Source organism: Emiliania huxleyi (genome assembly GCF_000372725.1).
Source record: "Emiliania huxleyi CCMP1516 unplaced genomic scaffold EMIHUscaffold_59, whole genome shotgun sequence".
NCBI classification, from domain to species: Eukaryota; Haptophyta; order Isochrysidales; family Noelaerhabdaceae; genus Emiliania; species Emiliania huxleyi.
Window position 1 is genome coordinate 438,212 of NW_005197576.1, and position 14,891 is coordinate 453,102.

Sequence of the window (14,891 nt, forward strand, 5' to 3'; positions counted from 1 at the left end):
GCGAGGAGTCGGAGGCGCAGCTTTCGAGTCTAGGCTCGACCTCCGCAGGCTAATTGGTGCTCTCCTCGCTGCACGGCCCGGCGCGAGGGCGCTATTCGCACCTTTCACGAGCCGGATGGCAGAGGCCATCTTGGTTGCCCTCGGGCTTGCGGCAGCCGAGTTGACGGGTGGCGAGACCAGCGAGGGGCGGCGGGAGAGTGCCTCGGCGAGATTAGACTGCGACCCAAACCGGCTCGTGTTGGCACGCTTCAGGCTGCTGCCGGACGACGACGAGGACGAGAGCGACGAGAGCGACCGTTGCAGTGTCGCCGTCGACGCGCGCCGCTTCAGCTCTCTCGGAGAGGTCGCATCAGCCCCGCCGTCCGCTGAGGCGGGCTCGGCGGATGCGTGAGACTGCACCCCTCCTGGAGCCCCCTTACCACGGGTGAGCAAGCGCACTGCACTGCTGGCTCCTGCGCTGAGGTCGGCCAGCTCCTGCGTCTGGACGCCAGAGATCTGGTCGAGCCGCCGGTCGAGCGCCTTGTTTGCCGCCTTGTTCTCCTTGTTGCGCTCGTTGCACTTTTGGAGCATGGACTCCTGGATGTCTGGAAACCGCTGCAGCACGATGGAGAAGCCCGCCTTGGTGAGCACCATCGTGTCGATCGACGTCCGCGCGCGCACCGACGCGCCGCACTTGCCCTGCGCCTTGAGAAGCGCCCCCTCGCCGACAAAGTCGCCGACGCCCAGCGTGGCCGTGACAAACATGAGGTCTTCGCTCACGATGATGTCGACGTTGCCCTTGAGGATGAAGTACATTGCGCTCCCGATCGTGTGCTTGCGCATGAGCCACTCCCCCTGCGGGAAGGACTGGAAGGAGAGGACCTGCACGATGGAGGAGATGAAGTCGGCGCCGCGGTCCTTGAAGAGCGGCACGCTGTTGACGGCGTCGCGGCAGATGTGCGACATCACCTCGGTTCGGAGCGAGGGGTTCAAGTCCTCGATCGACTCCTGAATCTCGACACCCTGCGTCTTCGCCCAGAGGTACTCGAAGTAGTGATCGGCTCGCGAGTGGAGGTCGAGCGTGAGCCGCTGGTGCGTCATGTACCTCTTCACCGAGTAGTGCGTCTTCCGGAAGCGCACCTCGCTAGCGTCGAGGTTGCTCGAGAGCTGGCCGATGGAGCCGATGATAAAGGCGACGAAAAGATGCCAAGGAACCACACCAGGAGCGTGAGGACGTGCTCCTCGATCGTCTCTGGCTTGATATCGCGGCCGAGTCCCGTCAAATTGGCCATCGCGTAGTAGATGGCGCGCAGGTACAGGGCCCAGCCGAGATCATCGGTGCCAATCACGGAGCGGCTCACGTCCCCGTCGGCAAAGCAACGATCCGCCGGGTAGAGGTGGCGGCTGTATGTCATCACATTCGGACTCGCAAAGTCGACGAAGCCAGCGGTGCATGCAACCGCATGCGTGCACATGAAGAACCACCAGACGAGGGAGATGATGCGTCGGAGCGAGAAGTTGGGCGAGGCCCCTGCAGCGAACTGGTACAGCTCGTACGACAGAGCCGAGAGCTCGAGCGTCCTAAGTAGCCTCAGGCCGCGCGCCATCGCCGCCGAGAAGAATAGGGCGGCGTTTCCACCGAGGGCCACGCCGGCGCCGAGGCAGACCCAGTCCACGGGCACAAGCGCGAGGCTCGCACGCCGGAAGCTGCGGCTGTGGCGGTACCGGTGTCCGATGAGCTGGGCGTCCTTGACCAGAATACCCTGGTCGTTGACGTACGCCAGCCTCAGGTTGAGGGGCACGTCGATGACGTAGACCAGGTCTGCAAGAAGGTCGAGGACGTTGACGGCCGTAAGCGAGGCCGGATACGTCAAGGCAAAGGCGCCCGCGGACGGCGACCCTCGGAACCGGAAAGCGACCCCGTACATCCACGTCGTGAGGTTCCACAGTAGGGCCGCCCACAGCAGCGTGACCCACGCCAGCCGCGCCCTTGTATCTGGCAGGAGCACGAGCGAGTAGGTCGGCTTGCCGCCATCCGGGTTGTCGGAACGGCTCAGGACAAAGCCCATCCACTCCCGAAAGCTCTCGCGCGGTCCGGCCTTCTTGGCCTCGCCGTGGACGGGCACGAGATTAGTTGTGGCGTCCTCGTCAACCACCAGCGACGCGGCGCGGCTGCTCAAGACCTCGACCGCCTCGGCAAATCGGACGTTGGTGTCGCCGCGCCTCAGGTTTGGCGCCGGGGCCTCGACCACCACCGTGCAGTCACGCGGCGTGGCGTGCGGTGAGCAGTCGGAGGATGGTACAGAGGAGATGGTGGAGGCCGTATCTGAGCGCTCGACCTGCTGCGGGGCCTTGGGCGCGACGCGGATGCTCGAGCTCGAGTTGACGTGCTTGAGGACATGCGTGCCCGCCCGCTTCAACTTCCGACCCAAGGAGGGCGGTGGGGCGCGCTGGGCGGCGCCGGCCGCCATGGATTCCCGGACGCGATTGAGCCACCGTCTCCCGTACTTGTGCAGCAGCTCTGCTTCGCGCCCTTTGCGCAGGTCCTGGTCGATCCGCTCGCGCACGAGCTCGCGCAGTGTCGCGGTCGTGTCGGGGTAGTACGGCAGGATCTCAGCGAGGGCGGTGCGGGTGAGAGAGAAGAGGTCGCAAAACGTGGTCGCCTGGACGGTGTTGCCGCGGGGCTTTGATATCAGCAGGCCCTCGCCAAAGTAGTCGCCGTGTCGCAGCTTGGCCACCCTGACCGGTGGCTGGCCGACGAGCACATCGAGTTCGCCGCGGTGGACGAAAAACATCTCGTCTCCCATCTCGCCAGTGGTGAAGATGACCTCGCCCTCGGCGGCGATGCGCGGCCGCAACCGGTCCACCAGGGAGCGCACAAAGCCCTCGTCGGCGCCCAAGAAGAAGGGCACCTTCTCCACCATGCCGCGCGTCAGCTGCATCATTACGTCGGTGCGCAGGGACGACGGCAGCGTGTGCAGCACGCGGAGGTCGTCAAAGCCCTGATGGTTGCGCCACCGGTAGGTGTAAAAGTTGAGCACGCGTCGCTCGACCTCGGGTGGCAGCCGGTGCTGCTTCAGCATCCGCCACACGTACAGCTGCTTCGTCTGGAATAGCGACTCGGCCTCAGAGATCTCGTCGACGATGGTGGAGACGCTGCCGATGATGACCGCAAACACGACGATGCCGAGAAACATCACCACGACCGTGAAGAGGGACTCGAGCCACGTCTGAGGCTCCTCGCCGTCGGACAGCCCGGTCATCAGGCCGAGGGTGTAGTACACCGAGTCGAAGAACTGCATCGTGCGGCGTGCGGAGCTGCCCGTGTAGAGGACGGCGGCGGGGCCGCTCGAGTTGGTGAGCAACGGCTCCATCAGCGCGGGGAAGAATAGGGTGGAGCCGTGCATGAAGAGCAGCTTGCCGATCAGGAACCAGGTGCAGGCGGCTATCTGGGCAATCACCGCCATAAAGAGCGCCAGGGCAAACAGCCTCCGGAAGTGAGGCGGCACCCGCCACTCGGTCTGCACCACCTTGAGCAGGCCGGGCAGCTCAGCGACACGCACCAGCTTGAGCACGCGAGAAAAAGAGTGCGTCCAGCGCCACGGCGCCAGCGAGACGATGACCTCGCCGTAGTCCTGCGCGACGGCGGCTGGCCACGCGTACTCGAGCGGCGCAAGCCGCAGTACGTCGAGCGGGAGCGCGGCAAGAATGTGCGCCACAAAGCGCCACGAGCGCAGGTAATGCCGCTTGATGTCGCGCTGCACCATCACCATGTTGTTCTGGGAGTCGACATAGCCGAGGTGGAGGCTAAGCGCAATATGAAGGAGCAGTAGCGCGTCAAAACAGGCGTTGATTAGGTCCGCCGGCCCGAGCCCGGCGTCGAGGGTGCCGCCGTCGACCGAGATGGTGGCCGGATCTCCGCAAGTCGCGTCGACGAGCGCGGGCAGTGAGTCGAAGAAGGAGGTCGTGAGAGTCACCTCAAAGAAGAGCCAGATGACACACGCGAGCTGCAGGAGGTTCCAGTACTTGATGCTCCAGTGGTTTGGGTGCACGACAAAGTTGCGCCATCCGCGCTTCTGCAGCGCCATCCGCGCAAGAAAGTCGGCGAGCATCTCGTCGCCCTTCTTGTCCTCCGACGAGCGGCGCTCCGCCTGGGCTCGGCTGTCCGAGCTGCTCCGGCGGTCGCTGCCCCGACGAGACGGGCTCGGCTCGCTGTCGCGACGCGTACTCCCCCGCTGCCCCCCGCTGAAGGCGAGGCCGCTCTTGAAGAGCTGCTGCAGGCTCTTGCGCTTCTCCGCCGGCTCGCGCCCTCGCCCCTCCTCGACCCGCTCGCTCTCCTCCTCTGGTAAGCCCCCGCGGCCGCCGTCGCGCGTGCTCGCCCGGCTGCCGCCGCCGCTCAGCCTGCCACGCGCCTTCTCCCAGTAGCTCGCGCGCCGAGGGATCGGAGTGGCGTCCCGCACGAGGGGCCTCGGCGCTCGCTTCTGGGGCGGCTGTGCCGCCTGGGCATTTGCCCCGTCCGCTCCGCTCCGCTCGGACAGCGACATGCTGTGGGTGCTTGAAGCGCGAGCCATCGTCGCTCTCCCGCCACCTGCGTTCGCCTCCTCGAAGTTGCAGGCGAGCGAGCGCCTGCTGCCTCCGCCTGCTGGCCGCGCCCGCTCCGCCCTCGTGACTGCGGCAGGGGCATTGGCTCGCGCAGCGTTCGCCAGGCGGGTGGCGAGGGTGCACGCGGTGCTCGGCTGGTCGTGTCGGCCGCGCGAAGCGTATGAAGCCTCATCATTGTCGATGCTTTCCACCACCATTGCATCTGTCCCACCCCTCTCGCCACTGCACAGCGCACCCGCAGGTAACGGTGTGGCGTACGTGTGTGCGTCGCCGCTGGTGCTCCCCCCAGTCTTGGTGTCGCACATGGGGACGTCGGGGCTGACTCGCAGCCCCATTTCCTGCGCCGCGGGGCTGGATTGCTGCCGCCCCGCTTCAAACCAGGCGTCGAGGTCCTATCAGAAAGTTTGCAATCGCCGAACTTCGGCGACGCCTGCCCTGGTTTCTCTATTTGTTCTCTTAGGTGAATTTGTTTATCCAGATTCCAGTTCTTCCGCTGCGGATGTGTCCTTTTCTTTCTGTCCTCGCCCGACAAAGAACATTTCTTGCCTGCGGGTGTAGTTCGATCTAGCGCGCCTTTTCTTTCTGTCCTCGCTGGACTACGCATTTAGAATCATTTTGTCTGCAGCCTCCTGCGGCGCCCGAGGCTTCGCCCAGCACCACTCGCAACAGCGGCATGCTCCAAAGCTGGACTGCCACACTTCCCGACGAAGCGCACGCCGCCGTGCTGGAGCTCGCGGACTGTGAGGTTGGCGCTGTGTTCTGCGGCGCTCTGTGAAGAGGGAAAGAAACGCAACCACAACAGCGACGCTCAGAGTACAAGTGGCCGGGATGCTGGGGCTGCTCGCCCGGCCGTCGCTCCGGCACGGCGCGCCGCCGTCTGTGCTGCGCACAGCGGTGCGGCTCTCCGCCTCGCTGTGGCGGCACGAGCACCTGTGCCTCTCACCAGAGGGCCGCTACCGCGTGCACCGCCGCGTCAACAAGCCCACCGCACCGCTGCGGCTTGAGGCGGTGCGTGGCGTCAAGGGCAGGGCATTTCTCCACGGCGTGCTGCTGCCCGACGGGCACGTCTTGCCCTGGTACGGCCGGCCGGGCAACGACTTTGTCCAGTTCTGGCGGCATAAGGTGGCGGAGTGGCGGGCGCTGCTCGCCGCAAGGGCAGCGCGCGGGCTGCCCGAGGTGTTTTGCTGCCCGCGGTGCGACGGGATCCTGACGCGGCTGCCGCGCCCCGAGGGCTTCGACGAGCTCTTCGCCGAGGATCGCTACCGTTGCGACACGCCGACATGCCGCATCGACGAGGCGCGCGTGCGCAAGACGAAGACGGTCGCCGTTGTCGAGGTGTTGCGCGGTGTCAGGGAGGACAAGGCGTGGCGGCGGCTCGTGCGAGGGGAGCAGGAGGACGAGCACGCCGCCGGCGAGGCACAGCCGCAGCGTCCGCCGTTGCCGCGCGGGAGGGCTTCCAAGGTGGTGGACCTCCCGCCGCTCGAGGCGCCCGAGGCGGTGGCGGCGGCCGAGGCGCTGCGGCGGCTGCGCGAGGCGAGGGCGGCGGCGGCGGCGGAGTCGGGCGGCGGAGAGGGCGAGGGTACTCGCGAGGGTGGTGCGGAGCCGTCCAGGGAGGCTAGGCACGAGTACGGTAGGTTCTGAGAATATGTGTGAGGTTTCCGAGAGCGCGGCGGCCGGGGTGCGGGGTGCGGAGAGAGATAAATAAATAAATAAATAAACGGACACCTCTCTACTGTGAGATGGGTAAAAAGGAACAGGTCCCCGCCCTTGCGATCTTTGTGCAGGGTTCGTTGTGGGTGTGGTCGGCGACTAGCCGGGGTCGTCCTCCCGATGGGGGACTACGGACTAGCACTAGCCTGCGGGGAGAGAGAGAGACACAGTTTACGACTTTTTTATACACACAAGGGGAATTGTGTTTTCTTGTTCTCTCTCGCGGCAGTCGAGCGTGTGGCCCCGCGGTGCGGCGGTGCTCTTGCGCTCTTGCGCGGGCCGCCGCCGGGCTGGCGTCAAGTTGCACTTGCAGACGTGAGACGACGCGAGACACGTGTGCAAAAACTTAAATAAATAAATAAAACGGGCAAACTCTGAGACGAGATGGGATTTAGGGACATGTGTCCCCGCCCTGCACGATCTTGGTGTGAGGGATCTTCAATCCGTGTCCCCTCACCCCTCGTCACAACCCGACACGGACGAGAGCGGCAAGTGCAAAAACTTGCAAAAAAAGAGGCATGTCCATGTCCATGTCCATGTCCACGATGTCCATGTCCATGTCCATGTCCATGTGTGCTGTGACGTGTGAGGCGGGTGAGTGAGGGGCGTCCGAGGTCAAACGTCCGTGTGAGAGCTACTGTGTTGTGTGCGAGCCGAACGATACGGCCGCTTTGCGTTTTACTGTAAGCTGGTGTCGGTGCACAGGCGGCGTCACCGTCAGGCCTCGCGTCGGCCTTGAAAACCCAAAACGTTATATAGTACCGGCGCATGGCTCTGCCACCGCTCTGCCTCCGCGGCGCGCCTCCCTCTGTTTGCTCTGACTCTCTCTCTCCCACGACCCCATCTGCGCTCCCGCGCTCGCCCGCGGCCGCTCTCCGCACTCGCCGCGCGCCTCGCGCACCAAATCACAGAGCAGAGGCAGGTGGACACACCCGCCCGGCTCGGGCCGCCAGCCCGCCCCCCTCGGCGGCGAGGGAGGGGCGGGCGGCGGCCAGAGCGGGGCGGCGCCCCTCTAGATGCCGGGCGGGAAGTTGTCTACCTGCCCCTGCTCCGAGACGGCCTGCCCGCCCGCCGAGTAGTCGATCTTGATCCTCAGCAACACGGGCTTCTGGCCGTGCATCGAGTTTGCAACCTTGAAGGTCTGGGTCACCTTCCCGGAGTTGCTCGGCGGCACGGTCGACGAGGAAGCGGGGCTCATCTGCAGCTTCATGTACTTTGGCACCGCCACCTGGAAGTTGAAGCCCGTGAGGGGCGTCGGCTGCGCCGAGGTGAAGGACGCCTCGATGGCCGTCACGGACGGGTTCGACGCGTCCTTGGTGCACGCAAACTCGATCTGGAGCCCGTTCTTGTTCCACGCCTGGAAGGGCGGGAAGGAGCCGGGCGCGGCGGGCGGCGGCGCCGGCGCGGCGCCGCCCATGCCCAGCATCGCCATCGCGTCGACCGGCGGCGCCGCCGCCGCCGCGGGCGGGCCGCCCCCGCCCAGCAGGTCCAGCAAATCCATCCCGCCCGCGGCCGGCGGCGGCGCGGCGGGCGCACCGCCCATCGCCGGCATCGCGGGCGCCGGCGCCGGCGACCCGCCCAAGATGTCGCCGAGCAGGTCCATCTCGGACGGCGGCGCGGGCGCGGCTGCAGCCATGACGGCCGGCGCCGCCATGAGCTCCGACGCGCTGCCTCTGCTCGGGCCATCGCCGTCCATCGCTAGCGCCGCCGCCGCCGCCGCCGCCGCCTGCCGGTCCTTCTTCGCGAAAGCGGGCATCCGCTCGAGCACGCCGGCGCGGATGGCGTCCAGCTTGAGCAGCGACGAGTACTCGACGGAGCGCTGCTGCAGCTCCAGCGACATGGAGCACGAGTAGGCGGCGAGCTGCTTGTGTATCAAGGCGAGCGAGTCGGGCGCATTCGCGAAGCGGGTGGTCAGCTTGACGAAGGCGTTGATGGTGTACTCCTTGGTCGTCACGTCCGCCACGGGCGATCGCATCACCGAAGTGAGCAGCTCGACGACGGTCTGCGGGTCGGGCGCCTCGGCCTCGACGCCGGCGGGCACACCGCCGATCAGCATCTCGCCGTACTCGCCGACGCACCAGACGGCGAGCTGCAGCAGCACTGGCTGGTTGGTCTGGTCGGCGAGCTTGGCGTAGAGCTTGTGCGTCGCGTACGCCTGCAGCTCCGGCGTCGAGGTGATGAGGGCGATCATCGAGCAGACGGTCTCCTCGGACTCGAAGGAGGTTGAGGCGGAGAGGGTCTGGATGATGGTGTCGACGTGCCACTCCTTGTCGGTCGAGAACTTCTCCACCACGGTGCAGATGCGCTGCGTGAGCTCGTCCTTGAACTCGACGTCGCACGCGAGCAGGTACGAGAGCAGCTCCTTGACGAGCACCTGCCGGACGAGGGGCGGGACACGTCGCGGGCGCGCGGCGGCGGCGCGGGCGCGGCTCGCGCGCGCCTTGACGTTGGCCTCGTTGACGAGCGCGTAGACGAGCTCGAGCGCGCGCTGCCGGATGGACGAGTCGTTGTCCTTGAGGCAGTCCACGATCGTGTTGCGGTGCCGCTGCACCGCCTGCGTGTCCTGCGCGATGACCTTGTGCAGCGTGTTGAGCGCGACGTACCGGATGTTGTTGTCGCGGTTGATGAGGAAGCGGCCGAGGATGTTGACGGCGAGGACGCGGAGGCCCGACTCGACCTCGATCGCCATGATGGTGAGGACGCACTCGTACAGGATCGCGTTGCCCGCGTTCTTCGCTGACTCTGTGTTTGTGGCGACCTGCGCGAGGATGTCGTTCATCTGGTCCGACGTCTCCGAGTGGCCACGGCCGAGGACGCGCAGCATCGTGAGGATCTCGACCTGGAGGAAGGGGTCGACGATACCGTGCACGTCGTGCTCGGGCGCGTACCCCGAGAGCACCAGGTTCTTGAGCGCAGCGATCAGCGTCGGCGTGTGGCGGCGCAGCTGCTCGATCATCGCCGGCTCGGTGATGCACATCTCGCGCATCAGCTTGAGGCAGGTGAGGAGCACGGCGTGGTTGCGCGAACCGAGCAGCGTGCCGATGCGCTCGAGGAAGGTGTCGCACAGCTCGGGGCACTTGCGCAGGATCCGGATGCAGCAGAGCGACGCCTTTTTCGACACAAACGGATTGGAGCCCACCATGAGCTTCTCCACCTCGGGCGACAGGTCGCGGCAAATCTCGGCCGAGGAGATGTTGCCGATGGCGCAGCAGGCGAGGCCGGCGATGTACTGGTTGGACGACTGCAGGTCGTTCTTCAGCGAGTTCTCGACCAGCATGAGCACTGCGGGGCGCCGCGCGGAGTAAGGGAGGGGTGTGGATCGGCTCTGCGCCCAGAGCCGGCGGCGGGGGAGGGGGGAGGCGCCGTCGCGGCGCGCGCGCGGTCGCGCCGCGCGGCGCCGGTTGCGCGCGCGCGACCGAGCGCGCTGCGCCGATGGTGCTCGCGGCGGCGGCGGCGGTGGCGGCGGTCACCTTCCTGCCGCTCGTCCAGCAGAATCATGAGCCCGAGGTAGCCGATCCGCTTCTCCAAAAACTTGCTGCCGGCGATCAGCTTGAGGCACTCCATCTGGCCCCAGTGGGTCGGGTACCCGAGCATGTGGATAAACAGCAGCTTTGCCACGTTCCGATGCCGCAGCTCATTGTTCTCATCCTTGAAGGCTGTGCGTATCGAGGCGCACTCCTTGTGGATGCACGCGCGCTCGTCGGCCTGCGTCTTGCAGGACCGCACGTTGCGGATGAGCTCCCGCAGCCGGATGGACATGTCTCCTGCTCGGCCGCCGCGCGCGGCTGCTCTGGTCACAGCGCTCGCGGAGTGGGGTGGGCGCTGTGTGTACAGAGCGCCGCAGAAGTTCGCAAAAGAAATACACTGGCTGATGCGAGGGATCGGGAGGGGAGCACAAATAGGACGCCCAGCCTTGCCGCCGAGTGCGTATCCTATGCGAGAGAGATGCCTCCCCTGTGGCTGTGCCCTGACCCCTGTGCCCAGCCCTCTCCGCGCCGCGATGCCCCCGAGCGCCGCAGAAGTTCGCAAAAGAAATACACTGGGCCGATTATTAGATAGTGCCCGATGCGAGGGATCGGGAGGGGAGCACAAATAGGACGCCCAGCCTTGCCGCCGAGTGCGTATCCTATGCGAGAGATGCCTCCCCTGTGGCTGTGCCCTGACCCCTGTGCCCAGCCCTCTCCGCGCCGCGATGCCCCCCCCCCCCCCCCTCGCTTTTGCAAATCCTGCACAGGTGGGGACTGTCTGTCCTCGACCCAGCCAGCCCTAGCTTGGGATGTCCGTTTTATTTATTTATTTATCGCCGCCTTCGCGGCGGCTGATGATGCCGCCCTCGCCATCCGGCGCGCTAGGCGGCGCCACCGGCGTCCGAGGCGACGTCGAGCACGGGCTCTTCACACGTGTCCCGCCGTGAACAGGCGCCGAGCCTCTCTCGCGCGTGCTTTCGGCGGAGATGCGGCAGCAGCGGATCGCCGCAACCATCACACGCCAGCGGTCGATGTGAGGCCATTGCGCATTGGAGACTGGCCGCTAGCCCACATGTGCCGCCAGCCGCGCCGCGCTCCGGTCGGCAAATTCCCACTGATGCCCGGGAAACATATACACTCCCCAGCCGTAGCATATGCACAACGTTACGTCGCGCTTTAATACATTTGGTGTGGGCGAATACTCCCTTAATGTAGGTAAACCATAAAAGTAGATTTGAATTCGTCCACGTACGGCTTCGTGATTGGTTGGGGTGGCCTCAAGCATCCCCAAGGGAGCCTCTGCGGTGCCACATAAGCAGCTTGGTGATTGTCGAGACTTTGAAGGATTCGTTTGAAGAAACGCAAACAGGCCAGACACTACTATGGTCACCAGTAAACCATAATTCGACTTTGAGGGATCATATCTCAAAAAGCCGGGAGATAACAGAGCATTATTGTTGCATATTATACCACATAAGGTCAAACTTGACCCCACAAGCATCAAGAACCCGATGCTCCGGCTCGACTGTGCCGGCACACTGCCTCCTCACGCCTGCTGCCAGCAGCCGTCGCGGCCCGTGGTGCACCAGAGAGAGAGGTCGACGCGTTGCCCCCGCCGGCGACCCCGCGCGGCTCAGGCCGGCCAGAAGGTGTGTGGTGGCGGCACCGTGGCAGGATTGCGGAGAAGAGCTCGCCGAACGCGAGCAGAAGATGTCCAAAGTGTGCCAGCGCGAGAGCCTCGCGAGCGGGCGCAGAAGGAGCTCGCCGTGACACGATGCCGGGCGGTGGTGGTGCTCTGGCGACTGTGCACAGTGGGAAAAGTCAGGCTGCAACAGGGCAGCACGATGGTAGTGCCCTGCTGCAGCCTGGCCTGACATGCACAGGGCGAACAGAGACACTACTATCGTCCGGCGCTCGTCGTCGAATCTGGGCGAACTTCGACCGCCGCCACAGCTCACCACGAGCACGCAGCGACAAAATGTTGACTGTACGGAAGTTGAGGCTGGTCGAGAGGAAGAGGCTGCCGTGCGAGCCGGCAGCAGGCTGGCTCGTCGTGGACTGCAGCGGCGACTTTTATGGGCTTCTCTGTTCATAGTAGCGTGCACGCTACTATGGTTTACCCACATTAAGGGAGTACACGGATGTATCAGCAGAAATAGAGGCCCATTAGGTGGCATAGCCTCTTGGTCTTGCTCTAAATAAATAAATAAATAGATCAGTCAACCCCTGGTGGGATTAGGGCTAAAAAGAAACAAAACAGACAACCCAAGGGAGGATTAGGGCTAAACATAAACAAAGGAAGCGCATTTCTTTTTCTCTTCCGGCGCGGGGGGCCAGTGCAATACGCCAGCAAGTGCGCCTCCTCGAGCGTACAACATATGCTCTCCACCGTCTTCGCACTCCCAAGCCTACACACTCCGCCAACAGTGGTCTCGCACGCAGCGCTTCATCCTCCTGAGCCCACCTCTTCCTCGTCGTCCTCTCCACGGTCGCTGGTCCGCCCTCCCGACGAGCGGCTCACCGCACTCGCCGCAGCCCACCGAGACCTGCTCGCGATCCTCGGCACCGATGAGGCAGCCATCCGAGCGAGGGTGGCCGAGCGGAGGCACACTTCGAGCGCAGCGCGCCACCCGCGCTCAGGCCGCAGCCTCAGCGCCCGATTCTTCTCCAAGACCGTCCCCAACCACCTGCCCATCCGCGCGCACTCGGTCGTGCCTGACAGCGCGCTCTTCGTCGCATCCGACCGCATGTCGCGTCAGCTGCGCGGCTTGCCTCCGGCTGTGATCGAGCGGCTCTGCCGGCGAGGAGCGGCGCTTCACCTCATCGGCTCGCGCCAGGTCACCACCGACCTCCCCGAGCACCGGCACCTCCGCGGCGTGCGCGGAGCCGTGCCGGGCGAGGTGGCGGAGGACGAGGAGGCGCGGCGGCTCGCCGAGTCGGTGGGGCGAGACCGCGCGGCGCTGTCGCCCGAGCTCGAGCGGCGGCGGCGGCGGCTTCTCCCCTCCTCGCAGATGACCCTCGACGAGCGATCGCGAGGCATGGGCGGGCTGCAGGCTTTACGCCACAAGACTACACTGCACCAAGTAAATAGCATACATGTTAGATCACATGCTAACAACCCTCGGGCGGGCGGCTGCAGGCCTCGTGCGGCGAGGAGAACCTGCTCGCTCCCGAGGCGCAGCCTCTCCGGCCCTCGAAGGGCGCGACCGGCTGCTGTGGCGGACCCTGTGTCCTGCGCCTGTGTCCCTAGGCGGACCCTCGCTACCGCGGGCGGTGCGTCCTCTCGCACGAGCTCTCGCACACGGTGATGGACCACGGCCTGCCCGCGGCGGCGAGGGCCGCAATCACGGCCTGCTGGGAGGGCGCGTGGCGCAAGGGGCTGTGGCGGAGGCCGGACGGCTCTTGCGCGTACGCCGCGTCGGCGCCGGAGGAGTACTTTGCGGAGCTGTCGATGTGGTACTGGGGCAGCCACGGCGAGTTTGTGGACGACGCCAACCGGCTGCCCACTCCTGGCCCGTGGGGCCTTGCGCGTTATGACCCGGATGGCTTCGCGCTCGTTGGCGCCTTGTGGAGCGGGCGGCACGCCTCCCTCGCGCCCGGGGCCGCCTCCAACGAGACGGCGTGCAAGCTGCGTGCGGTGCGACTCGCGCGCCCCGCCTCCGACCCGCAGGGCGCGCAGCCCGTCGAGATGGAGGTGGACAACTCGCGCGGAGAGACGGACCTCTACCTCGCCTGGATCAACGGCAGCGGCGTCGCGCACTCGTACGGCGTCGTCGCGGCACATTCGTACCACGTGCAGCGCACCTTCAGCGGCCACGTGTGGGAGATCTCGCGGGTCGCGCCGCCCGGCGGAGGCGAGGATCGCGCCAGTTCCGGATCGCGCCGCTTCCGGATCAGCCGCCACAGTCTCAACCTCATCGACGCGGCGGTCGCGTTTGGCGACGAGGTGGGTGCCGGCGGACCTGTAATAAGTGGAAGCGGGTCCGAGGCGTGAGGTGGCTGGCCGCGAGCCATGCCACGAGACGCCGCGTGTGTATGTGTTTTTTAGTGCAAGTTTATGTGTAAGCATCGCCCACGCGCCAAGTCACACAGGCCGGACGCGGCGACGCCCCCCCGCGCCCGCCTGCGCCCCCTCAAACGCGACCGCGCACCTCTCTCTCTCCACCGCTCTCACTCCTAGGCTATATTCACGACACACAACGCACACAGTACAGTTGGAGTTGCAGCGAGTTCAGCGCCACACCTCACGCTACAACTCGTGCTTCGGGTCCGGATAGCGCTGCAACAGCATGTGAAACCTGTGGGACGTAACGTGGAGCGGCAGCTTAGCAGAGCCCGCATGGGAGTAAGGGGGTGGTGCTGTTCGATTCGGCCACTCCGCGCGGGGATTTAAGGCAGTACAGGCGCAGGGCGGAAGGCGCACATTAGCTCCTCTCGGTCCTTCCACTGTCGCAGCGTGAAGATAAGCGCCTGGTCGTCCTCGGCCTTTGGTGGTGCATTCGTCAAGTAGAAAGTGCGCAGCTGATTCAAGTACTCCTCTGCCGTTGGCTTGGCGCCAATACGTTGGCACGTCGCCTCCGCAGCCTCGGTCATGTCTGGCTCGAGAGTACTGCTGGCATCATGGCCAACGCACTGATGCCGCTCACAGCACTGCCTCACCTCACCGACGTTGCAGCGCTGCCCCCCCATCAAGCACTTAGTCAGCTGCCCCGCCGCCGTGGCGGCCAGCAATAGCACGAGCCCGCCGCGCCGCATGCGAGCAGAGCGCGGCCTTGCCGCGCTGCGCCGAGGCGTACGCGGCGGATGTGTTGTTGCGCGCCGACAGAACGTCGCGCCGTTCTGAGCACTTCCACGTTTCCCAACGGCGGGCGCTTTTTTACAAGATTTGCTGTGAGCTTGTGAGTTGGAAGGTCGGCCCCAGATTTTGTATACCAAGGCGGTGCCCGGTGCCGAACCTATCGGACCTTAAGACAGCATCGCAGATCCCTGGGCGAGGGTGATTGATCCTTTTGATGGCGGGTCCCCGTCCAAGTGCTCCGTCGGGTCCCAGGGAGGGAGGGGCTGTCTCTGGCGGACGGAGGAGGGTTGGAGAGCAACCCTCGAGATCTTGCGCCGCCGTTCCCCAGCTGCCAG

General features: G+C 65.5%; 4 protein-coding genes across 4 annotated transcripts; 2 read left to right on the plus strand and 2 right to left on the minus strand.

Annotated features, from left to right (window-relative positions):
* Window positions 1–211: 211 nt before the first annotated feature.
* Window positions 212–4,778, minus strand: CNG1 (cyclic nucleotide gated ion channel; the record flags this gene model as incomplete). The annotated part of the gene is made up of 3 exons (XM_005764531.1): window positions 212–324; window positions 420–1,146; window positions 1,200–4,778. The coding sequence occupies 3 exons, from the start codon at window positions 4,776–4,778 to the stop codon at window positions 212–214; spliced, it is 4,419 nt and encodes a 1,472-aa protein (XP_005764588.1).
* A 631-nt stretch (window positions 4,779–5,409) lies between these two features.
* On the plus strand, window positions 5,410–6,222 carry EMIHUDRAFT_104429 (hypothetical protein; the record flags this gene model as incomplete). The annotated part of the gene is made up of 1 exon (XM_005764532.1): window positions 5,410–6,222. The coding sequence occupies one exon, from the start codon at window positions 5,410–5,412 to the stop codon at window positions 6,220–6,222; it is 813 nt and encodes a 270-aa protein (XP_005764589.1).
* Window positions 6,223–7,028: 806 nt separating this feature from the next.
* On the minus strand, window positions 7,029–10,129 carry AP1G-2 (gamma-adaptin). The gene is made up of 3 exons (XM_005764533.1): window positions 9,762–10,129; window positions 8,732–9,573; window positions 7,029–8,665 (listed from the first exon to the last, which is right to left on the minus strand). Exons 1-3 carry the CDS (start codon window positions 10,048–10,050, stop codon window positions 7,304–7,306), a joined length of 2,493 nt encoding a protein of 830 aa, XP_005764590.1. The 5' UTR covers window positions 10,051–10,129; the 3' UTR covers window positions 7,029–7,303.
* Window positions 10,130–12,136: 2,007 nt separating this feature from the next.
* Window positions 12,137–13,752, plus strand: EMIHUDRAFT_104431 (hypothetical protein; the record flags this gene model as incomplete). The annotated part of the gene is made up of 2 exons (XM_005764534.1): window positions 12,137–12,841; window positions 13,009–13,752. 2 exons carry the CDS (start codon window positions 12,137–12,139, stop codon window positions 13,750–13,752), a joined length of 1,449 nt encoding a protein of 482 aa, XP_005764591.1.
* Window positions 13,753–14,891: the final 1,139 nt, after the last annotated feature.